This window comes from Vitis vinifera, chromosome 5 (assembly GCF_030704535.1).
Source record: "Vitis vinifera cultivar Pinot Noir 40024 chromosome 5, ASM3070453v1".
NCBI lineage: Eukaryota > Viridiplantae > Streptophyta > Magnoliopsida > Vitales > Vitaceae > Vitis > Vitis vinifera.
The window spans coordinates 11,535,982-11,562,007 of NC_081809.1; the positions used below are offsets into that span (position 1 = coordinate 11,535,982).

The window sequence follows — 26,026 nt, forward strand, 5'->3', positions numbered from 1 at the left end:
AGTGTAACCACGAACCCTTTACCGACTCACTCTATGCATGCAATGCCACCACCCCCGGACGGTATCCATCACATAGATTTTGTAGAGGATGACAGTGTACACATGATGAGTTGGGATGATGGACTACCAAAGCTGATTGTTTTGGATGATGGTTATGAGGTTGACATAGTGGGTTCTTAGACTTCTACACCATTCAGTTTGATCTCAGATTAGGTACCATTTGAGTTGACTCATACCGCTCCGTTGACTACGGCATGTCAAAGCCCATTTGTTCCATTTATCCTATGGCTAGAGGATAACGATTCAGAGGGGAGAGATATAGATTATGACTTATGGTGGGAGAGTAGCTCAACCCTCACCTCTAGTAGCTAGGCCACTAGATGGTACAACCTCTTATGAAGAGGTCAGGAGAGAGGATGATGAGCTGTTGAGGTAGTTACAGAGTACACAGGTGATTACTACTCAAAACATGTTATTTTGTAGCTTGTAATTAGGTCTTTTAAACACCCTTGAGTAGTAATTATTACCTTTTAACTCAATTGGCATGTTAGGGACCTTTGCAATCGTTTCTAATCAAATTGTGTTAAGTTTTGTTGTTTTTGATAGCTTTTTGCTCACCAAAGGAATTTAAGAATGAGGAGAGCTATATATAGTTCATGGCAAAGCTTTTGGAAGCTCAAATTCATGAAGAAACCAAGCTTCAGAACCTCATAGTCCTTTGCCTTAGTCGTTCAAAGTATGCAAGGAAAGAGCAATGGAGAGAGGAAAACAGAGTGAAGAAAACAGAGGACAACAGCTGCAGTCTTCCTTCACACTTTTGGAGCACTTCCCGAAGTCCATTTTCTACATTTTATATACCATTTCAAAGCTCAGGAAGTAAAAAATCCAACGCTTCAAACCGTGTACGATTTGGAGCTAAAATGAGGAAGATATGTCATTCGGAAGACAACTGCATCAAGCTGAGGGACAATTTCGCACCTTGCGAAATTGGAACTTCAACGTGCGAAATTTAAAGTGGATGGCAGCTGTGCAATCGCGGTGAAGCCCAACATGCGAAAGTGATTTTGCAACTTGCAAACTTGGATCTCAACGTGCGAAAGTGGATTCTAAGTTGCGAAATCAACTTGCGAAATTTTCGCAAGTCACCATGCAACGTGCGAAATTGGGATATTTGTGCACCGACTCTTTTTCTTCTTATATTTTGTGTCTAAATCTCCATTTTCTCCTTGTATTCAACCACTCATGTAATTCCTTAGCTAGAAAGTATTCAAGAAAGGGTAAATTACCTTCCTATATAAACTCCCTTGTAAACACTTAAAAAACTCTCGCTGGGGAGCTTGTTCCAGGAGACCAACTTTTGTATAGTTTTGGAAGGAGAAATACAGAGCTCTCTTTGCTTTCCTTTTCTCTCTTCTATTTTCTTTTTCTTGGAAGCCAAACAGCCTCTAAGGATGTTTTCCCAGAGGATGAGAAGCTAAACCTTTGGTTTCTTGGAGTGAAGGAAGCTAGGTGAAAAGTCCAGATGCAAATGTGGAAAACTCTCGTGCATTAAATACAGGTAGTTGGAGTTCATAAATGGCTTTTAAATCTAAAGTTTTGCTTTAAATCCCTTAAAATCACTTTGAATGGCCAATACATGATAAGTTTTTAGGTCTCTGTGGATACTTATTGCTAGATCCACATAAGACCATTAGTTATCATGTACGAGCCATTGGAAAGTGGCTCAAGGTGAAGACCCCTAGTGTCTAAAGCCATTAATGGAACTTGACTACCATTTCTATTTGACTTTCTATGGATTAAATCTTAATTGTTAAACCTATACCGGTTCGGGAAACAACCATCCTTTATGTTGTTGTCCTCAATACGAGAAGAAAAATCCGGAATTTCCCACTTTGCATTCTGAACTTGATCCTAGCAACCTTTAGCTCCGGGAGACTTTTTTTTTTTTTTTTACCTAGTTCTATGTTAGTTTAGTTTCAAACACCACTTTCAAAACAGATTTTATTTTCTTTTAAACTTTAAGTTTTTGACAAAGGAAATCATCAGACTCAATTTCTAATCTTGAGTCTATCACTGGTAGAGTGCAAACCCATCCCAGAGTTCGACCCTAGAGCTGCTATACTATAGTAGCTTTGCTACGCTAGTATAAGGTCATAGGATTTATAAATATTTTTTTATTAAAATACCTAACTGGGCACGAATCAACAGGCCAACATATCTATTTGGAGTTTGTTAGCATATTCTAATACTCATAGAGATGCATTAATTCGAGCTTTAAGCCAGATCCGTGTTGAAACCACCACTACCTTAAAGGGGTTGATTCATATGATGGCGGTTGATAGGGTCACATGTATTGTGTTTTCAGATGATGACTTGCCACCTGAGGGTTCAGAACATACACGCCATTTATATATCAAAGTTGGTTATTCAGGCCACAGATTTCCATCCGCCGTGTTGGAAAATAGCTCAGCCTTGAACGTCTACCCTTTAGCTACTTCTATTGCCCTTGGTTATGCGCCTTTAGACTTTGGTCCTTCTACATAGACGGTCAGAGCATATGATAGTACTAAGAGGGAGGTCATGGGTACTTTGATGATAGAGTTGTTGATTGGTCCGACTACATTCCCTACATTATTCCAGGTTTTGAGGATTCCCACGTCCTTTAACCTGTTACTAGGCCAACCTTGGATTCATAGGGCTGGGGCTATTCCATCTTCCCTTCATCAAAAGGTGAAGTTTATACATGACAAGCAGATCATCACGATATAGTCTCTTAGAGATATGTTTGCCTCTTCAGAGCTGATGCTTAAGATCGGTCATAATGAGGATGATATATTTCTGACTGGATTTACGTTTGATGAGGTGTAGACCCTTGAGGTTAAGGAATTCAATAGGGATTTCATAGCTATGTCATTTGATCACCATAGCAGTATGGTGGTGCTTGACATGATGAAGGGTATGTATTTTTTTTTCAGGCATGGGGTTGAGATGACATCAGCATGGACCCATGGAGTTTGTAGCTACTATCAATCATGATACACCATTTGGGCTTAGGTTTGTTTCTACAAAGGCTGATTATAGGTATATGGCGCGACTACGCAAGGAGAGGGTGAGAGCCCGTCTGACTTGCATACCATTCGATTATCATGTTCGTTCTTATAAGATGGGCTTGGAAGACTACTTCGTTAGAGGATTAGAGGTTCAAACTCATATGGGGGATTTTGGCACTGTGATTAACATAGATGGAGTGGATGAGCTTCAGCATCAGTTTCACCATTTACAATTAGGAGATAAGACTTTCGGTGCACCAATTTCGGTGATGATTGCTCATTCGTCTCCAGATCAAGCCAGTTTCTTATCTTTGTGCTTTCCAGAGAAGACTACTGATTATGGAGTGGTCATTGAGCCTACTGAGGTGACTGATGGGGTTGTTCCTCATGATGAGTATCGAGATGAGATGGATATGATGAGTATGAGTCAGATTTCTAAGATGGTTCAGCTTGAGCCTGCTTCACCATTCGATTTGTTTAGGGTGTCTGCTATCGAGGTTACTGAGGAGATACAAACAGTTCTTACTCCAGAGCTTATGGAGGATGTTACAGTTGGTGATGAATTGTGTGAGGACACTTTTAGCTCTATTGAAGGAGCATCCAAATCTATGGACCTAACTCTTTCATTTGACATTTTATCGGGATTCATTTCCTGTTCTAACGATGTTTATGATTCTGCATCTATGGATTTGAGTATTTTCCTATCTTTTGTGATAGTATTTATATATCTGCACCCACTCCACAAATATTTGATATAGATGATGAGATTGCGTAACCCGATTTAGATAAAGACTCTTTTTATCATGACTCAGATCCCATAGATGAGAAAGATTCACCTGATACAGGGGATATTGAGATTGTTGATTTTGGCACAAAGGATCAGCCTAGAGAGCCGAAGATTGGGTCACCCCTGTCTACAGATGAGAGGGGTAGACTTATTCATTTATTCAGGTCATACTTGGATTTTTTTTGCATGGTCTTATGAGGACATGCCTGGTCTTGATCCCTTTATAGTCTAACACCACTTGCCTATCATACCGCATGCCAGATTGGTTAAGTAGAAATTGAGGCGATTGCATCCACGTTAGAGTCTATAGATGAAATAGGAGATTTAAAAACAACTCAATGTTGGATTTATATCAGTGGTTGAGTATCCAAAGTGGTTGGCTTATGTCGTCCTTGTTCCAAAAAGGATGACAAAGTTAGAGTTTTTGTTGACTTCAAAGACCTTAATAAAGCCAGCCCCAAGGATGACTTTCCTTTCCCACATATTGATTTGTTGGTCGATAGCACCGCAGACCATTTGATGTTGTCTTTCATGGATGGGTTTTCAGGGTATAATAAGATTTTGATGGCTCTAGAGGGTATGGAGAAGACAACCTTTATTACTAAGTGGGGTACCTACTGTTACAGAGTCATGTCATTTGGGTTGAAGAATGCAGGAGCCACTTATCAGAGGACTGCTACTACTTTGTTTCATGACATGATGCATAGGGATGTGGAAGTTTATGTGGATGATATGATTGTGAAATCCCAAGGCAAAGCAGATCACCTAACGGCTCTAGAGAAATTCTTCGAGAGGATTCGAAAATTCATATTGAGGCTGAATCCCAAGAAATGCACCTTTGGAGTGACTTCTAGGAAATTATTGGGGCATATGGTCAGTGAATGGGGCATAGAGGTTAACCCAGATAAGATCAAAGTCATACTTAACATGCCTGTGCAAAGGATTGAGAAAGAGATCAGGGGTTTTCTAAGCAGGTTATAGTACATCAGTCGTTTCATAGTCAGATTGACAGACACATGTGAGCCCATCTTTCATCTTTTGAGGAAGAACCAGACAACAGTTTGGAATGAGGGTTGCCAGATTGCATTTGAGAAGATCAAGGGGTACTTGCTTTCACTTCCTGTTTTAGTGCCTCCTATGCCAAGATGTCCACTTCTTCTATATTTGTTAGTTTCAGACATGGTATTGGGATGTATGCTAGCTCAGGTTGATGGCTCAGGGAAGGAGCGAGCTATTTACTATTTGAGTAAGAGGATGTTGGAGTATGAGATGAGATATGTTATGATTGAGCGCATTTGCTTAGCATTAGTTTGGGCCACCAGGAGATTGAGGTATTACATGACAGAGTATTCAGTGATCTTGATTTCTTGCCTAAATCCGTTGAGGTATTTGTTTGACAGACCCGCATCGACTGGTAGACTGATGAGATGACTTGTACTTTTGATAGAGTTTGATATTCAGTGTGTTTCTCAGAAGACTATTAAGGGAAGCATTGTCGCCGATCACTTAGCCTCATTACCGATATTTGAGGGTAAACCAGTTGATGATGATTTTCCAAATGATGAGTTCATCACTATGACTAGCTTATCAAGTTGGCACATGTACTTCGATGTGCAGCCAACCACTCTGGGTTTGGAATAGGGGTTTTTTTAATATCCCGCTAGGGTAATCATATTCCGAGGTTAGTTCATTTGGCGTTTTCAGATCGACATCCCGCCATGAACAAACATAGTTGAGTATGAAGCTTGTATCCTTGGTCTAGAGACTACATTAGAGCTTGGCATTAGACAAATGGAGGTATTCGGTGACTCAAATTTGGTACTTAGAAAGATTCATGGTGATTAGAGGACTAAGGACGTAAAGCTTAGGCCGTATCATGCTTATTTAGAGTTACTAGTTGGAAGATTTGATGACTTGAGATACACTCATTTACCTAGAGCGCAAAACCAATTTGTTGATGCCTTAGCTACTTTAGCTTCTTCTGTGAACTTTTTTACTGATGTGGTTATACGTCCATTGCTGATTGAGTCGAGATTTGTACCCGCTTAGTGTTGTTTGATTGGAGAGATAGAGGTCTAGGATGATCTACCTTTGTATCATGACGTTTATCGGTTTCTTAGATCTGGCACATACCTAGAGGCCACCCAACCAAGGATTAGAGGGCACTGAGGCAGTTGTCCACTAGATTTGTGATTTGTGGAGAGGCTCTTTATAGGTGATCAACCGACATTATGCTTTTATTGTGTTTAGATTGGGTCTCTGTGGATCGAGTGATGAGAGAGGTTCATGCGGGAGTTTGTGGTCCACACATGGGAGAACACATGCTAGCCTGTAAGATTATGAGGACAGGTTACTTCTAGTTAACTATGGAGACAGATTGTTGTCAATTTGTCCAGAAATGCCCAGAGTGTCAGATTCATGGTGATCTCATTCATGCACCGCCATCAGAGTTACACGTTTTGACCTCGCCATGACCATTTTTAGTATGGGATATTAATATTATTAAGAAGATTTCGCCAAAATCTTCCAATGGGCATGAGTTTATCTTAGTTGCCATAGATTATTTCACTAAGTGGGTGGAAGCTGCATCATATACGAGGTTGACATCTACTAGAGTCGCCAGTTTCATCAGGTCACACATCATCTGTCGTTATGGGGTTCCACATGAGTTGATTTCAGACAGAGAGGTACACTTTCAAGCTAAGGTTGACACTTTGTTGCAGAAGTATGACATCCGACATCATAGATCTTCTACATACAGGCCACAGACTAATGGGGCAGTAAAGGCTGCAAATAAGAACATTAAGAGGATTTTGAGAAAGATGGTTGAGACCTCTCGAGATTGGTCAAAGAAACTCCCTTTTGCATTGTGGGTATACTGTACCTTTTTTCGCACCTTTACAGGAACTACATCTTACTCTCTAGTGTATGGTATGAAGACTATTTTGCTAGTCGAGACAAATATGGGTTCATTGAGAGTAACTCTCGAGTAGCATATTTTTGAGACATTGTGGGCTCAGGCTCTATTTGATCAACTTAACCTTTTAGGTGAGAAGAGACTGAGAGCAATGGATCATGTTCAGGCTTATCAGAGAAAGATGACTCATGCTTTCAGGAAACGGGTTAAGACTAGACCGTTACAAAATGGGGATTTGGTTATGAGGATTCTCAGAGGATTAGTTGGAGACCTCAGAGGGAAGTTCCGACCAATTTAGAGTGGGCCTTATGTTATTCGAGAGTTGACTCTAGAAGGGGCTGCATGGTTGACCGACTTAGATGGAAACCAATTTTTCAGAACCTACCAATGTGGATCAACTAAAGAAGTATTACGTTTGAGATTATGGTCGTAAGATGGGTGACCATCATTCTAGTTAGCTTTACACCTTAACGCCTTCATTGATATATTAGACCATTGCTAGCCCATTGAGCCTCATGTGGTATGCTATAGCCTTTCATTTTCTATAGCCTTGCTTATCATTTCTAGACCCGGGTTGGGGCCCTTTGATGTATAGTTATGCTTTGCTAGGAAAGTCTCATGAGCTTTGGACTTATAGGCTTATCTTTCTCATCCTTGCTATTATCACCTCACCACTCTATCTGTTACATTCCATTATTTTCACATTTTCATCTCAATTCTAGCTTTTGTCATTGGTTGCTACATTTCATATTTCTTTCACTTGGAATGATGATTCTTCACATACTGATGCATAAAGGGCAGTCATATCAATCTCTTCATCCTATCATTTGGCATTGATTAAGAGATTTTAGTTTGAGAGGTTGTCTCATGGGATGGGGTTCATGTATTCATTAGTGATTTGAGAAAGTTTATTCATTCCTTGTAGTTTCTCATTGGAGTATGATTTATTGATGACCAGGGTATGTGCATACGCAAAAAAAAAAAAAAAAAAGACAGTGATATGTTTGTACTTAATATCCCACTCCATTGAGTGTGTGTTGCTATTTGAGCATTGTTTATTGAGTTTATCATTGAGGGTTTGTGCGAATTTTCCATGAGGACATTTCCACTCCTTGAGCTACTTTCATTATGCTGTTGGAGGGATGAGAGTTTTTTTGTGAGATTCTTGAGTTTTGTGAGATCCTTTGTTCCTTGGATCAAAGTTGTTGTACTTTATAGGTATGAGAGTTGAGTAACCTTTCACTAAGATCCCTAAATCAGTGTTTTCTTTACTACTCCATTATGGGTGATATGATTTTCCTTTGCTGCATTGATATGCGTTGCTCATCATTCCACTTTACCTTATCATTTCTTTCATTTGATTTCTGACCATTTCTTTCCTACTATTCATTCATTTTTTTATCCCATCCCAACACCTATACACCTTACCGATTCGACACCTTTTTTCATGATCCACGAATGGCTTGACCGTTGACTCTTCTTAATTTCACTTGCTCATGAGATTTTTCTATGCATTATACTATACACGAGGGTATGGATTTGATCATTGGGTATTTGAGCCTAGTTTTCCTTCATTTCTTTCATCCTATCACCTTGGCCTACATTACGTCCCTCGTTTTAAGACCACCCTAAGGTCGTGAGATCAGACGTTATCTTTAATAGTTTTCCTTTGGATGGGCTTTTGTAGATTGGTTGAAGTATAGTCGTTACTATGTTTTTTCTTATAGGAAATACTTTTGGAAGCATTTGGTTTCTCTCTCTTGCTTGGCATGTCGATGTTTGATGGATTTTTGAGTTTGAAGACAGTCTATTGATGCTATCAAATTCATCATTTTGTTGTACGTCATATATCCACACTAGGGCATATTTCCCCTTTACTCTGAGATCCTTAATCGTGGTTGGGTTGTGTGGATATCCTTGATCTTGATTATTGAGATGTTTGATTGATGTTAACAAGTGGTTAATTAACGTTGATAGATGTTTGGTCAGCGATGTCATATTCTTTGTTGTGTACCATATATCCATATTGGGCCATATTCCCGCTCTCATCGATGAGGTTTGACTAGGTAGTAGTACGAGGATGAATGATAGGTGTTGGTCATTTACCTCATGACTTTGACATCAGATCTTGTATTGGGGCATATTTTCCCCATCTTCTTTAAGTATTCTTGGGATTGAGGTGGCTGCCAACTTGATTTCAGATTGAGCATTAGTTTGGGACTTTCGATGATTTATGATATTAGGACCTTCCTCCACGGTCTTGTTGAGATAGAGATGGATCGCATCAGGTTTCACTAGAGGAGCATTGATGGGTTCTTCGGTTGGGTGTTTATGTGATAGTTTGTTTCCATCATATTTACATTGTACATCGGGTTATCCAGATGAGCAGTATCTTGTGTACTTTGAGATTTATTTTTAGATGAGTTGTGATGTACACACTTCGAGATTCAGTCTATGAAATTTTCTGATATATCATCTCTCACGACCCAAAGTCGTTTTTCTCTTTATGACCTAGATTCATTTCTTTTCCATTTAGAGCCCAAAGCTCACGACCTAGAGTCATTTTTCTTATTTATGACCGAGAGTCATTTTTTCCATTTAGAGCCCAGAGCTCACGACCCAGATTCGTTTTTCTCATTTATGACCTAGAGTCATTTCTTTTCCATTTAGAGCCCAGAGCTCACGACCCAGAGTCGTTTTTCTCATTTAGGACCCATAGTAATTTCTTTTCCATTTAGAGCCCAAAGCTCACGACCAAGAGTCATTTTTCTCATTCATGACCCAAATTCATTTCTTTTCCATTTAGAGCCTCTCACGACTTGGAGTCATTTTTCTCATTTATGACCCGGAGTAATTTCTTTTCTATTTAGAGCACGACCTAGAGTCATTTATCTCATTTATGACCCATAGTCATTTTTTCCATTTAGAGCCTTAAGCTCACGACCCAGAGTTGTTTTTCTCATTTATGACCCAAAGTCATTTCTTTTTCCATTTAGAGCCCAAAGCTTACGACCCAAAGTCGTTTTTCTCATTTATAACCCAAAGTCATTTTTTCCATTTAGAGCCTAGAACTCACGTCCCAGAGTCATTTTTCTCATTTATGAATTAGAGTCATTTCTTTTCTATTTAGAGCTCAGAGCTCAGAGCTCACGACCTAGAGTTGTTTTTTCTCATTTATGACCCATAGTCATTTCTTTTCCATTTAGAACCCAGAGCTCACGACCCAAAGTCATTTTTTCTCATTTATGACCTAGAGTCATTTCTTTTCCATTTAGAGCCTAGAGTCATTTATTTTCCATTTAAAGCCTAGAGCTCACGACCCATATTTATTTTTCTCATTTATGACTCAAAGTCATTTCTTTTCCATTTAGAGCCTAGAGCTCACGACCCAGAGTCGTTTTTCTCATTTATGACCCAGAGTCATTTCTTTTCCATTTAATGCTCGGAGCTCATGACCTAGAGTGTTTTTTTTTTTTCTCATTTATGGCCCAGAGTCGTTTCTTTTCCATTTAGAGCCCTGAACTCATGACTCAAAGTCATTCTTCTCATTCATGACCCAGAGTCATTCTTTTCATTCATGACCCAAAGTCATTCTTTTCATTTAAAGCCCTAGGTTCACGTCCCAGAGTCGTTCACGTCATCTATGACCCATGATCATTTTTTTTTTCATGTAGAGCCTTGAACTCGCGACAGAGAGAGTTGTTCCATTTTTGTGATTGTGACCTCATGTTCCGAACTTACCCTCATCATGTGTTAAGAAAAAATCTCTGGTCCTTTTCTTTTAATTCTTCGGTATAGTTCACTTCGTTCCACTCATTATTCGTATTTTTACTTGCATTCCCTACACTCATGATATCTATCAAAGATGGACATATTTGTAGACCCTCCATTTTGTCATACTAGCACATGTCCTATTACGTGTTAGTTTGGTACTTTACAATAATTCCCTGGTGGCTCATTAAACACCACCTTGGAGACTTTGGTAGGGGTTTATCTAACCCCATTGTGACTCTTGGCAGCCTTAATTTAGACTTAGGCTCACTTAGGCACCTTAGACCCATTTAGGTACACTTAACCCATTAGGCACCACCTTAGGCTCACTTAGGCACCTTAGGCCCATTTAGATACACTTGGCCTACCTAGGCACACTTGGCCCACCTAGGCATACTTGGCCTATCTAGGCATACCTTAGCCCATCTAGACATACTTTGGCTTGTCAGGACACACCTGACCCATCTAGGCACACTTGGCCCATCAAAGTATACCTTGGCCCATCTAAGCACACTTGGTCCACATAAAGCACATCTAGCCCATCTTAACCACACTTGGTCCACCTAAGCTCACCTGAGCCCACCTAGGTCACCTTTTAAGTAATTTTTGCATAGGTTGCATGGCATGCATGATTGCATGGCTCACATTTTTGCATGGCTTGCACTGAACTTTTTTTTATTTATGATTATTTACTTATTTATGATTTTTTTATCATTTTCTAAAATACCTCTTTTATTCATTTATTTAATCTAATAATTTTATGCTTTTGTAAGGAAATTTATCAATGAAAAGGAAAGGGTGGCCGATTGAATCTTACCATTAAGGACTCTTCTCATGCTTGGAAAAATACCATGCAACATTTAGCCCGTGCTTAGAGATTTAATTCAATTATGCAAGGGGCTGCAAGAGAGAGAGTAAGACTTACCAAAGGAAAGGTCAATGAGGAAGGGAAGTTTGAAAGATTAAAAAAAATAAATAGATAAAAAAACAAAACAAAACAAAAAGACTAATTAGAGAATAAATCTTTTACCAAATGAAAGAAAATTTGAAGAAAAAGAAGACCATTTTTTTTTAAGGAAAATTCAATATGAATATGGAATGAATGGGGTTGCATTTATGAGAAAGGTTCAATATGAAATAAAGGGGGTCACACTTATGTGGAAGATTGAATATGAATTTGGAATGAATGGGAATGTGTTTATGAGGAAGATTCATATGAATTGGAATGAATGGAGTTGCATCTATGAGGAAAATTCAACATGCATATGGATGAAATGGGGCTACGTTTAAGAAGGAAAATTCAACATGAATATGGAGGAATGGAGGTAGTGTCTAAAAAAAAAAAAATCAACATGCACTTCCATGTAAAGGAAGGAGCACCCTTTAAAAAGGGGAGAGAGAAGAAAGGTGCATCCGCACTAGGGGAATTGAGTGGAAGAGCAAGACCATTCTGCAGTGTGAGAATTGAGAGAAAAGGGAAAAAAAAAAAGTGCAGCCGCACCATTAAGGGATCTCTAGAAGGAGAACGGAAAAAATGCTAGAAAGAAAAAAACAAGAAATGTTTGGCTTTCGATGAGATGGAGGACGATTTGCAGCAGAAAACAAGAAGTGGAGGTGCAACCACACCTTAAAAAAGAAAAGGTGCAACCGCACCATTAGAGAGTAAGGAGGACGGAGCCTTTGAAGAGATGAGGGGGGCACGATTTTCCGGATCATTGAGAGGGTGGAAAGAAATTTTCAGCACATGGAGAGGGCTTTGAAAGTTTAATTTTTTGGGAGAAGAGGCACAATTTGCAGGTGAAAGATGGGAAGTGGAGGTTCAGCCGCACCTTAGAGAAGAAAAGGTACAACGCACCTTAGAGAAGAAACGGAACATCCGCACCTTAGAGAAGAAAAAGTGCAGTTGCACCATTTTTGAACTTGGAAGGGGATGATCCAACATTCTGAAAGATGAAGCATCCGCATGAAGGAAAGAAAATTTTGAGCACATGAAATGCGGTTCAAGTTCGACCACACCGGAAAAAAAGCTTTGGCGAAGCACAACTGCATCTGAGGGGCAGCCACACCATTGAGCTTGATAGAGGAGGGGATGATTGAGAGATTTTGAGAGATGGAGGAGAGAAAGGTCAATCCGTTTTTCTTTGAAAGAAAACCAGTCCGTGTTTCTTTGAGGGTCAATCCAGGTTATTGAAAGAAGCCTGTGGAGAGGAGATCTTGAAGCACGTTTTCTGAAGGGTGGTTCGGTCCATGATAACGTTCATCTTGAAGCCATGATCTAAGAAAATCCTAGAGGTCTTTGGAAGGTAAGCTTTAGGATTTTGGGTTTCTTATTAATCATCTTGATTTTCTTCTTGTTGATTATAATTTTTTATACTCTATGCTAGTTTAAAGTTTTATTTAAGTCTTTAGTTTTTTTATTCTTAATGATCCATGATATGATACAATTTTCTTGAAATCTTTAGTTTTGATTCTTAATAATCTATGATGTTATATAATTTTCTAGAAATCATTAGTTTGTAATTTTTTATTATCTATACTAGTTTAAAGTTTTCTTAAAGTCTTTAATTTTTTATTCTTGATGATCATTTAAAAGATAGAATTTTTTTAGATACTTATTTCTCTTAGTTCTTAGTAATAGATTGAAAGTTAGAAATTTTAAAATGTTAACTTGTAATTCTTGATGATAGATTGAAAGTTGGATTTTTTATTTTTTATTTATTTATTTATTTAATGTTAGTTTGTGATTCTTAATGATTGTTTAAAAGATAGAAATTTTTTTAGATACTTGTTTTCCATAGTTCTTAGCAATAGAGTGAAAGTTAGAATTTTTAAAATGTTAGCTTGTAATTTTTTATGACAGATTGAAAGTTGGATTTTTTATTTATTTATTTATTTAATGTTAGTTTATGATTCTTAATGATAGTTTAAAAGATAGAAATTTTTGTTAGACACTTGGTTTCCATAGTTCTTTGTAATAGATTGAAAGTTAGATTTTTTAAAATGTTAGCTTGTAATTCTTGATAATAGATTGAAAGTTGGATTTTTTTATTTTTTATTTATTTATTTATCTAATGTTAGTTTGTGATTCTTGAGGATAGTTTAAAAGATAGAAACTTTTTTAAGATACTTGTTTTCCATAGTTCTTAGTAATAGATTGAAAGTTAGACTTTTTAAAATGTTAGCTTCTAATTCTTGATGATAGATTAAAAGTTGGATTTTTTATTTATTCTTTATTTATTTATTTATATAATGTTAGTTTGTGATTCTTGAGGATAGTTTAAAAGATAGAAACCTTTTTAGATACTTCTTTTTCATAGTTTTTTTGGTGATAGATTTGAAAGTAGAATATTTTTAAATGTTAGCTTGTAATTCTTGGTGGTAAATTGAAAGTTAGATTTGTTAAAATGTTAGTTTGCTTGATCTAAAAATCTCTGGTTGGTTGCTATGATGATTTTATTTTTAATTTAATTTTCAGAGGTCATCAGAAAATAATGATGATTGGTCCTCGTCTCACAACTTTAGTTTGCTCCGTTGTAAAAAAAATTTTACTTGATGATTTTGTTTTATTTTGTTTTGCCTTGTATTTTGTCTCAGACATTTTGATGTTTTTCAAATTAATCTCTTTTATTTTAAAATAAAATACTTTTCTCAAAATGTTCCTCATAAAAATCTATTTTAAAAATTCATTTAGAGTCCTTAGAATCAAAATCTCATTTTCTTTAATAATATGCAACCATGTTTTGATCGGTTCGCATCTTTCTCAATTTTCAATAAAAACTACGATTTTGAGCAAGACATGAATCCAAGCTTGTGGTCCCAAATAAATGGGATAATTCTTGGTTAGATTTGTGTATATCAATTAGGGAATTGGTGAAATCCCTACATAAAAAATAAAAATAAATAAATAAATCATTCTTTCAAAACTCATCTTTGTTGCCACCTTTGCTACTTGTTGTAATCATATCTATATATATTTTTTAGAAATTATATACAAGATGTATGTGATAATGGATGATTTCATATATTTTGATCATTTTTGTTATGCTAATTAGATAACAAGCATGCTGAGATTTCTGTATTTTATTATTTATTATCTAACCCTTCATGTCTTGCTGAAGCATGCTACAAGTTATCTATGTTATCTAGGTACACCCCCTATCACCTACTTTCTAAATTCTATGAATATGCTTGTCACTGTGAATTGCGCCTATGTTTGATAGTGTTTGGGTGTCTTGATATATTGTTTCATTGTTTGATTATTTCTAATAAAGAGCACGTTGGATGATATACTATTTGAACTAACTTTGATGTCTTGTGATAGCGCTTAAGAAGCCATCCAGGTACACATCCTAAATCTTCTTTATGATTGTGATTGGTTTTCTTGTTAGGCATGTTTTTTTTTTTTTTTTAATCACTTAGTCTACCTAGGTATCTATAATTAACCAATTAATAGCCACATTCCCTCAACTTAGTCAGTATAAACTTTTATAGGGCTTAGAGGGGTGCTACCTTTTAAAGGTACCTTCCCAATAGTAACATGACCCTTTGACCTAGACTCGGGTTTTTCAAAGACATGCTTTTCCAAAAACTATGGAGTCACTTTCTTAAAGTTTTCTTTCTTATTTTATTTTCCCTTTAAAATAAAAATAAAATAAAATAAGAAGCGACTCCGACTTTTCCAAAATAAAATTTTCACTAAATAAAAGTGAGTCTTGTTGATTGAGTGGGAACGCACGTGAAAAGTGCAGGTCCACACAATATTAATTTTTGGTGTGAAAAAATGAATTTTGTTTTAAAAGTTGGAGTCGCCCCTTATTTTATTATTTTTTAAGTAGGAAAATAAAAATACGTAAAAAAAAAAAAAAAAAAAAAACCCTAAGAGTGACTTCTTATTCAGAAAAAGACAATTATACAAATCGAGAATGAATTCGGGGGTCAGGTTATTTATTGAAAATGTGTAATGATAAACCATAGCACCCCCTCTAGATCCAGATACCTACCGTCTCTAATAAGCAAGTGGAAGAAACTTTTGCATGAATTAACTAATTAATGGATATGATCTTAATAAGAAGAAAGAGATAAAGTTTCTTTAATTGCATGATTTTATTTATATTAACAAGATCTAATTAACAATTTTTAAATTTTTATTTTTATTTACATGAATAAAATTAGAAAAAAAATTACAAAATATTACCAAATTGATTCATAACATGAATTTTATTTTAACATATAAAGGATCCTATAATAAAATAAATAATAAATAAAGTAATAATAAGATCAAATATAACGACAATAAGAATGATAAGATTTTTATCTACACATTCTTAATGCACAATAAATAAATAAAATGATTTTGTACATATCTTAGAGTTCATAAAACACATCTTCACATGACAATGGTAATAAATTTGATTCAAATTATTTACAAAATTAATTTATGAAAATAAATCATTTTCTTTAATAATTCCATTATAAAAAGAATGTAATATATCCAAAATCTAATCTTAATCTTCATGAGTTTACAAAATTAATTCACAAAATAATTTCTTGATTAATATTGACATAAGAAATTTGATTCAAAATTAATAAAAAAAAATGGTTTTCCTTCTTTATGAATATCAATAGGAAAAAACAATTGAATTCATGTAATCTCATAAAATTAATTTAAAAGAAATAAATTTTTAAAATTTTATTAATGTAAATATACAAAGCAACTCAATTCATATAGTCCCAAAAAATTAATTTTTAAAAAATGACCTTTCTATACAATGATAAATAGATAAATAAAATAAAATAAATAAACTATTTGAACTTTATGATTCTAGAGAATATTACCTAAAATCAGACCCAATATCCTCTCTCTCTCTTTCAAAATAGAGGATTTTACCTCAAAAAAAAAAACATGATTCTTACCTAAAAAAATTCTAATTTTCTATTTAAAAAATTCTGATTTTCCTTTTAAAAAAATTATGAATTCCCATTTTTTTTAAAAAAAATGTAATTCTCTCTCAAAAAAAAAAAATCTGATTTTCCATTTTTTTAAAATTCTGATTTTCTCTCAAAAATTATGATTTTCCATTTTTTTTTAAAAAAAAATCTGATTTTCTCTCCAGAAAAAAAATAAAAATTCTAATTTCACCCTAAAAAAATGCTGATTTTCTTCTCTTTCCATTCCTATCTTTTTTCTTAAACATAAATAAAGTAAAATAAAATAATAAAAATACATATAAAAGTGTATGCAAAGAGAAAGGACATAAAGTTTCTAATCTAATGGGTTTAAAAATCTATAAATAAAAATTGGGCTTCAAACTTCGAGTGAAAAATACCCTAGAATTAAATTTTGGGATCTACAAAATGTCAAAGTTTCTTCACTTCATATGGTGGATATCGGATTTGCTTGGGGATTAGTGGGGCTGACCTTTGAACCATACCTAGTCCATTGATCTATTTTTACATTATTGAAGTCAATTAAGGTTTTCATTTTTATTTTATTTTCCTTTTAGAAAAATAGTAAGTGGTAGCTAAAAAACAAATAAAAACCAATTTTCAATAATAAAACATTTTTCTCTAACATAAAAAGAGTCTTCTTCTCATCAACTAAGGATGCATGTGAAAAATTATGGTCCTTATAAGACACAATAATAATTTGATATTTTATTTAAAAATATAAAAAAATAAATAAAATGAATATTATTATATAGAATAATACCTAGAGTGAAAACCTAAAGTCCAATAAAGTATTTACCATAAGGGGTGAATGAGTGTATTTAAAAATTATAATATAAGGAATAAAATTCATTAAACTAATTTTAAGCCCACAAGATATTAGAAATAATCAATATAAGCAAAATACTCAAACAAACAAGTATATACGAGGCATAAGAATTTTTATATGGACAACCCTCATACTAACTGTAAAGATAAAAATCTATAAGATTTAAGTTTTCTAATCTAAATTCAATGTTCGAAATTAAGTTATACAAATTTACTTGATTACTTACTTACTCTCCAACAATCTCCTTTAGTCCCCTTGAAGGGATGTAGGTGTTCAAACATTCAATATTTCGAATCCTTCAATAAAAGATTAGGAATTGGTGTGGCAAGGTAGACTAACTCCCATGAAATGTATTCTCCCTTAAAAGGGTTTTAACAATTTTTATATAGGCATAAAAGCCCTAGGAGATTCGGTATCTCAAAGTTTTCAAAATTTGGGTGAAAAAATTTGAAAATATTTTGCTATATTTTGACAGATTTTACACAAGCACTCGAGAACATGTAACTACCAAAGCGCTACAAACACTTGAGCGTTGGTTAAGCACTTAATCCCAATGTTTGGGCTCTGTTACACTACTCGAATGGTTCCTATAGTTTTTAAATATTTAATAAATCATTTTTAATTTCAAAAAAATATGTTGGTCCTTTTTATACCCTTTTAATTATATAACTTATTATAAGTTAAACTTTTCAAAACTTATGACTTTTTAGTTGTACCAACAAAAACTTTGAATTTTCAATATAAAAAAGTAAATTACTATAAAAAGTTTCCCAAGTCAAAAAATAAATTAAAATAAAATTGCTAACATATAAAAAAATACTCAATATCCTAGAGACTTACGTAAATTGAATTTCAAATTGAAAGACTTATCATAAACCTAATCCAGATATTAAAAATTATTACTTAAACCGGTGTACAGGTCAAGTTGGGTTTGGATTAGGTGGACCAACCTGCCCATTTGGACCCCTGAACCTAATTAATGGCCTTTTCCACGTTATCACTTTGTTACATCACCCTTTGTAGACCTTGCATGTGGATGGTCCGTCCTTTCTTCCGATGGTCCCCACCGTTGAAGGTTATGGCTCGCTTTGGCTACTTTTGGGTCCGGACTCTTTCATCCAAATGTCGCAGAGAAAAGTGACGGGAGTTGAGCCGGGCTATTTTAATTTGGACCGGCAATGCGTACCAAAACCTTTATTTATTTATTTTTTCCTAGTGTTTAAGGGTTTAAGAACATGACAAAATTGACCTTGATAAACTCGACCTTCGAACTCTAACAAATAAATAAATAAATAAATAAAATAAATAAAAAATAAATAAACTCAAACTTAAGAGAAAGGATTTGTGCCTGAGTCTCTTCTTTTTGGATCTTATGTTGCCATCAGACAAACAGTCCTGTTGTTTCTTGGTGTGGTCGTTGGTTTTTGTTTCCATTCTGTAAATACTAAATAGAGAGACCCGGCTTGGAATCTCCCCTAAAAAGGATGAAGACAACCTTGACCATCCTCCTATTCGGCTAAACCATACATTTCTTATAGCTTTCATTTACCTGGGAGATATACTCCCTTGTGGCTTGAGCTTCAGGAAAATGACCCTCCCGATGGCTACTGTTTTGAGAGCCAAACGGGGACCAAATACATTGCAGAATTACTCACAAAAATTAAATGTCTAAATTTGTTAGGAATATTCATTTGCTTTATCATTTAATAGACTACTACATCCGATGATTGTTATCCTCCTAAATGTTAGTAGATAAATAATTAATGAACATATAATGTGATGCCTTGTTACCACCATCATCTTAATGCTTATGATGTTTTAGCTCAAAAATTCATTAAAGTTATGTTTGGTTCTCATAAGATTTGAGGAAAAATGTAAGAGAAAGAAAATATAAAGAAAAAATAGAAGAAAAAGAAAAAATAAATTAAAAGTCGATAAATTTTTTTTTTTGTTATTTCAAACTCATTTTATTTATTTTAACTCATCAATATAAAGATTAAATAATTTAAAAATATATAAGTTTTTAATTAGTTTTAATTATATTTTATTTTCGTTTATATTTTTCATAGGACAATCAAATATAAAAAAATCATTTTTTTTATATATTTTTTTCTTTCCTTACTATTTTCCGAGAATCAAACATAACCTAAAGGTTCATTAAAAGTACGTTTGATATTAATTCCAGAAAACATTTTTAGTATTTCTAATACTTGAATTATATAAATTTTTAAATATTAAAAATGATAAAAATACTTCCTATAATCACAATCAAATGGATTCTAAATGATCCCAACAAATTAACAATGGTGATCTTGTTTAATTGGTATGGCAGGAGACAAGTTTGGAAGTAAGTTGTAAAAATTAAAAAAAAGTATATATTTTAATCCAGTAATCATTTGGGCATAAGTTAAAACCACCTCTCTGAGTTTTGTAGTTAAAAGGTAAAAGAAAAGAAAAAAGTAGTAGGTGTCTTGGAGTAAAAGGAAAGAATTATTAGTAAGGAACAAAAATTGCAGTCATGGGTGAGACCCACAGTAGATGGACATGAACCCACCACCTATACACCTGTCTCTCATGGCTCATCTGAAAAAAGGGGGGTTAAAGAGGCTTCGCTATCAACCTCAATCACACAAAAAAGGGGGGTTAAAAGAGGGTCGGCCATCAGCCTCGATCACACTGAATAGTGAATACAGAGGAGAGGTAACCCCCAACAGAACTGTTTCCATTAAACTTGAATCTGGAAAGAGAAAACCCAAACCCAAACCCATATTTGAATTCCCGTGACATCTCACTGTCAGAGAGAGAGAGAGAGAGAGAGAGAGAGAGAGAGAGGGTTGGAAAAATACAAATACTCCGCAAGAAGAATGGGAGAGAGTGGTTAGCGTATCAACCGACGGCATCACTCCCACAATGCAAAACTCCCACCAACCCCCCTTCCCCATCTCCGGCACTACCGCTGCCGCCCTCACCAAGGACAATAGGAGCTTCTACCTCATCATTGCCACCTCCTTTGTCTCTCTTTTATTCATTCTTTCTCTCTCCGCTACCTCTCCTCCTGCGCCCTCCGCCCCCGCCACCGACCCATATCTTTTTCCCACCTCCCACCACCGCCATCCCATCTTCCTCAACCCCAACCCATCTGATTCCACTCCCACTCCTCCCTCACTTGCCTACTTCATCTCCGGCTCCGCCGGCGACTCCCACAAGATCCTCCGCCTCCTCTTCGCCGCCTACCACCCCCGAAATCACTACCTCCTCCACCTCGACCTCACCGCTCCTCAGTCTGATCGTGACCGCCTCGCCCTCGCTGTACAATCGGTCCCTGTTTTCCGAGCTGCCCGGAATGTTAATGTGATGGGCAAGGCGGATTTCGCCTACGGGAAAGGGTCTTCTTCGATTTCTTCGACTCTTCATGGGGCCTCCATTCTTCTACGGTTGTCGTCGTCTTGGGATTGGTTTATTAATCTCTCCGCTTCTGATTACCCGCTTGTTACCCAGGATGGTACATGGTCTGATCCTGTTTGTAGTTTTGATGAATGGATTTTGTGTTGGTTTTCTGATCTGGGTTTTGTTGGATTTGCAGATCTTCTCCACATTTTATCATTTGTACCTAGAGACCTCAATTTTGTGAATCACACCAGTTACATTGGCTGGAGAGAGTATGCAAATTGGTCTTTTGGATTGAGAGTATCTTTGCTTTTTCTTTGGTTACTGTAATTTGATGGATGTATGTGCTTGGTGTTGTAGATCTCGGAAATTGAAGCCGATTATCGTTGATCCAGGGCTCTATCTTACACAGAAAACTGAGATATTTTATGCCACTCAGAAGCGGGGACTGCCTAATTCTTTTCAGTTGTTCACAGGTGAGTTCTAGCGTTCTTCTATGTCATGGGCTTTATGACCATAATTTCTTATGTGAATATCAATTGCCCATGAGCTGCTTTGAGTTCTAAAGGCATACATTACAGTCTAAAGTCATGGAAGCAATTATGAGACGAATGAATGACAACTACTAGGCAAAGAATTTTGGGTGCATATGAAAATTATATCTTGGTATTTGGCATAAATTTCCTAGTTTACTATTTATCATAATTTTGGAAGTATAGTTTAGGGACTGGAAATTTTATAATCTACTTTTACTTATTGACCCCAAGATATGACATTGGCACTGAGATGTTGTAATGGTGTGAGATGGGCCTTCAAAAAGGGATTTTTCAGAATGAAATGTGGAACTTCTTGCAGTGGCTTATGGGTTGTAGAGTTATATAATTAGGTCAGATTTTAGCAGTCCTTTTGCTTGTTTCTGATAAGAGCCATCCATAAATAGATCATACTATTCACTGGTTTGGTTAACTAATTAATTATTCTAAAATTTTATAATATTTGGAGCAGGGGACTCTTGAGTGCACTCATTGTCCTAAAACAATTAGTCTTGAGTATCCATTTTTGGCTTTGCATCCCAGTGACTGGCAGTAGCCAAAGATAAAATTCTAAATTGAAGCAGCTTGTTTAGTGAGGTGTGGAAGTTTCAGACAAAAGCCTTGCAGGGAACAAAAGAGGGAATCTGCCTTTGGAACACTACAAGGGTCCTAAGGAGATGACGTGATAACAAAAGTGAGGTATCCATTGATTATGGTGCATGCTTAGGATGTGGTTGTTGATGGTTTTCTAAAGAATTAGTGATGCTGGGGCTGGGGTGATGGTAAGGTAAGGTGGTCACAATGATGAAAAGGTCAAATGGCTGTAGTGTAGGGTTGACTAATAATCACCCTGATGAGGTTGAGAGTGGGTGAAGGAGGTGATGGTAGGTTACCATTCAGGTAGGTATTGATGTGATGGGATAGCAGAATCCAAATGGAAATGGAGTAATGACATTGATTAGTTGGTTCATTTTATAGGGAAAATTTGTTGGTGATGCTGGGGCTGAGTTAAAGTGAGTTGTTACTTGTTAGAGAGTAACTGGTAGTTGGTGGTGCTGGCTTGGGAATGGGTTACAGCTTAGGTGGAACACAAAGTCGAAAGAGTCCAAGAGTCCATGAGTCCAATATTTGGTGGAATGCCTTTGTCACTTGCAGCTTAAGGAGCATTTGAGGACTGGTGGTTCCAGTTTAGATCCATTCACTATTTGGGTATTCAGAGTTAGTATTGGCTGGTTGTGTGAAGAAGGTGATGGTAATTCATCATGTATGTATTGGTGGTGATGTGATAGTAAAATCTAAGTGGGAGTGGAGTAATGATAATTGATGGTATGTTTAGGTGGTTTGATTGACAGGGAAAAGTTGATGGTGATGGTGAATTAGGTATTAGCTGTTAAAAGAGTTGGTAAGTTGGTGGTGACCGAGGTGTTGGCTAAAAATGGGGGAGCCATGGTGAACAATGTCAAAAGTGAGCATGAGTTCGATTTAGATGAAACATTTTCTTCTGTGGGAGTTTCAGGAGGACCTAAGAACTGATGGTTCCAGTTTAGAGGCATTGGGTGTTTGGAGTTAGCAGTGACAAGTATAACAACCTGTGCATAGAATGGAAAGGAAAAGATATGGAGAAATCAAATGGGAGTCACACCACCCAAATGAGATCTCACCATTTCAGTAGAAAAATTCAATGTGGGATCCACCATTTGATGCCTTGATGAGTTTCATGTAATTGGTCAACTTTGTGGAAGATGATCCAAATTAAATAATTTTGATTTGAAAATTGCTATTTTTGTCAGGTCTTTGAATGGTAATGAATGTTATAAGGAGAAAAATATAAAAGAAGAATATGTAAAATCTGGTGGTCCAAAATTATTTATAGTCTTTGGTAAAACTTGATACTTAAAGTGACTTTAGCACAATTGGTCCTCTCTCATCTTACCATGAATGACAATGTTCTTTCTACTAGTCTGAACAACCATCCCACTCGATGTTATGCTCTTCATTCAAAATTGCCGTTGCACCATACCACTCTTTGATTGGTACTGATAATCTTAAAAGGGATGGGGATAAGCTTGTTTCTCTGCTGGCTCAAGCTGTTGCCAGTCAAGCACTGGATGGGGAAAGGTCACTCAAGATTGGCAATGGTTGGTTGGGATCCAACAATCTCTTCAAGAGCCAAATTTCTGCTACTAGAATTTAGAAGAAAGAAGCAAGGCTCTGTTTAACATTGATAAGAGGGACAATTCTTAATTTTAGCATCTTAGTCAATGTTGGGGCTTAGAATTTAAAAGTTTTAAATGAGAAACCAAGTTCCAGGTTTTTGACAACTAAAATTTCTTATTTTACACTTTTGAAATCTACTGTTATAAATAAGAGAAGAAGCACATGGTAAGTTCCGTGGACACTTCAAAGCATGCAAAGTACTTATGGTGGACATGGGCATGGACATGCCATGACATGGATCTTGTTCCATGATATGTATCCCAATATTATCCCAATTTGTACCCAGCTCATGTGTTCAACAAAGAAAAAGAACAAATTCCTAGTTCATTGTAGGATGTTCTATTTTATAAAGGAAATTCCATTTGGCCTAGGTTATAGAATGTGAAAATAAGTATTGGTTTGTTTAGGTGTATCCTCATGTGTTAAGGTTTGGGGGTTAAGCAAGTGTGACTCCTAAGACACAGCACCGGACAATTTGTATGCAGTTCCTTGTAACAGAGAGAATATATGTTCTGTTGCTTGATGAGGTTGAAATGATTCAGACTGTTTGAGAGGGAAAAAGGAATATTATAATCTGAATTGCATGAGTGGTGATCTAGAAGCATCAGGTTGAACCAGAGGTTATTCATATGACAATCATCTGAACCAAGAAGCCTACAGTTGGAATCTGCAAATAACCTGAGTCACAGTTATGTGTATTTAAATAGTGCTTTCACCGCTAACTTGTCTTTGAAAGGAAGCAGATAGAACTTTTCTTTTGAGTTGCTTGCCTTATTTTTAAGGAAAGGAGCAGTCTTGATTTTTTCGTAACCCGAGTTTCTGGGGCTTCTATGAAAAAACAAGAGACTATACATTTAGGAAAAGAAATAATGCATATTTTGTATGTAATCTGGTTTTGCCACTTATTTCCCTCTTCTCTTTATTATTGAAGTCACAGGGATTTAAACTTGTCTTTAGCTCACTACTGTGTGATGTCTGTAAGAAATTTTTTACTTTCTTTTTGCAAGGTTTAGTAGATACATGTTAAGAGACACGGCTTTAGGTAGGGTGCAACTTCATGTGTTAGCTCGAAAAAAAGTAATGGCTAGATCAACCTTTCTTATTCCCCCAATTTTGGTGTAGTCCAAAGCTTAATCATCCATCAGTTATTGGAAAAACTATTAAAGGAAAATGCTCAAAAAATAAAAAATAGATGCCTTTGTCAAGTAACTTTCCTTTCCCTTGTGGTTTCCAAAAGCCAAATAGAAGGGATTGACTATGCCTATTCATGATATTTAGTAAGCATGGTGACTTCTATGAGTGAAAGTAACATATTTGTTCCAACTATGGAAAGTATTTACTGCCAGATATCTTTTGGATCCTTCTCCATGTAGCTGATAAAACACTATATTCGATTGTGAGAAATGTTACTGCCAGATATATTATCAACTTAATGAATTTTTCCCCCCGAGTTTTCTCATCAAACATTCAAATGGGAGGAGTGACAAACTTACATCTATATCTTTTTATGGTACAGGTTCATCTTCAGCTATTTTGAATCGTGCTTTTATTGAGTTCTGCATTGTGGGCACTGACAACCTGCCAAGGACTCTACTGATGTACTTAGCTAACACGCCTTCATCCCTACCCAATTATTTCCCAACCATTCTTTGTAATTCCCGGCAATTCAACAAGACTATTGTAAACCATAATTTACAGTATGCATCCTTTGACAAGCCTGCCAAAGAGGAGCCCCGCAGACTTGGTTCCAAAGACTTTGATGACATGATTCAGAGTGGAGCAGCCTTTGCCACACAGTTCCGATTGAATGATGTTGCCCTTGACCGCATTGACCAAGAGATTCTTGGACGTAGTCCTGGAAAAATTTTGCCTGGGGGATGGTGTTTAGGTGAGGCTGGGAATGACACATGTTCAGTTTGGGGAGATGCAGATGTTTTGAGGCCTGGCCCAGGGGCAAAAAGACTTGAAAAACGTATTGCTGAGCTGCTCTCAGATGGAACATTTCAGGCTCATCAATGTATTGTTGAGTGATTGAGCACTTCAACCCCCACATAGGAGAAAGAAAGGAAAAGGAACCAGCATTTAGAAATTTTGTAATAGATCCACTTCAATTTTCCCATTCTTTTAGGGTTGAATATTGTAGCACACTGCAATTGAAATTGTTGTAAATTGAATTTAAAAAAGAAAAAAAAGGCATGTATTAGAGCTAGCCAGAGCGCATTTTGAGATGGTATTGTGTAAACGATCCTTGTTAATCTGTTGAGGATGATTGTTTTTGTTTCCCTCTTCTTTGCTTTGCGGTGTTCCTTTAGTTTCTTACGGTTCAAAGACATGCATTTTTGGATGGACCAACAAAGCCTGTATGTTTTCAGCAGCTCGTGTTTTTGTTTTTCGTTTTTCTCTTGTTTAAGCTTCCACTAAAACAAAGCCTTCCAGCATATCTCAGCATCCCTTTTAAGCCTAGCCTTGGACGTTTACAATTATTTTGGCCCTGTTGAGGATTGATTTTAGGTTTCTCAAAATTATGGCGGTTTCGTCATATTTTCTAAAACTATTTTTAAGTTAAAGAATAAAAAATATTTTTTAAAA

General features: G+C 36.0%; 1 protein-coding gene across 1 annotated transcript; it reads left to right on the forward strand.

Moving 5' to 3' along the window:
- Positions 1-19,893: 19,893 nt before the first annotated feature.
- Positions 19,894-25,719, forward strand: LOC100249525 (beta-glucuronosyltransferase GlcAT14A). Its single transcript, XM_002282962.4, has 4 exons — positions 19,894-20,802; positions 20,884-20,959; positions 21,048-21,163; positions 24,954-25,719. The coding sequence occupies exons 1-4, from the start codon at positions 20,211-20,213 to the stop codon at positions 25,466-25,468; spliced, it is 1,299 nt and encodes a 432-aa protein (XP_002282998.1). The 5' UTR covers positions 19,894-20,210; the 3' UTR covers positions 25,469-25,719.
- Positions 25,720-26,026: the final 307 nt, after the last annotated feature.

What these genes read in the sequence shown, in the direction of transcription:
- LOC100249525 (XM_002282962.4), top strand. Translation starts at nt 20,211, where the DNA reads ATGCAAAACTCCCACCAACCCCCCTTCCCCATCTCCGGCACTACCGCT. An exon ending in CCCGCTTGTTACCCAGGATG is followed by an intron (nt 20,803 to 20,883) that starts GTACATGGTCTG and finishes TTGGATTTGCAG; the next exon opens with ATCTTCTCCACATTTTATCA. An exon ending in TTCTTTTCAGTTGTTCACAG is followed by an intron (nt 21,164 to 24,953) that starts GTGAGTTCTAGC and finishes TTTATGGTACAG; the next exon opens with GTTCATCTTCAGCTATTTTG.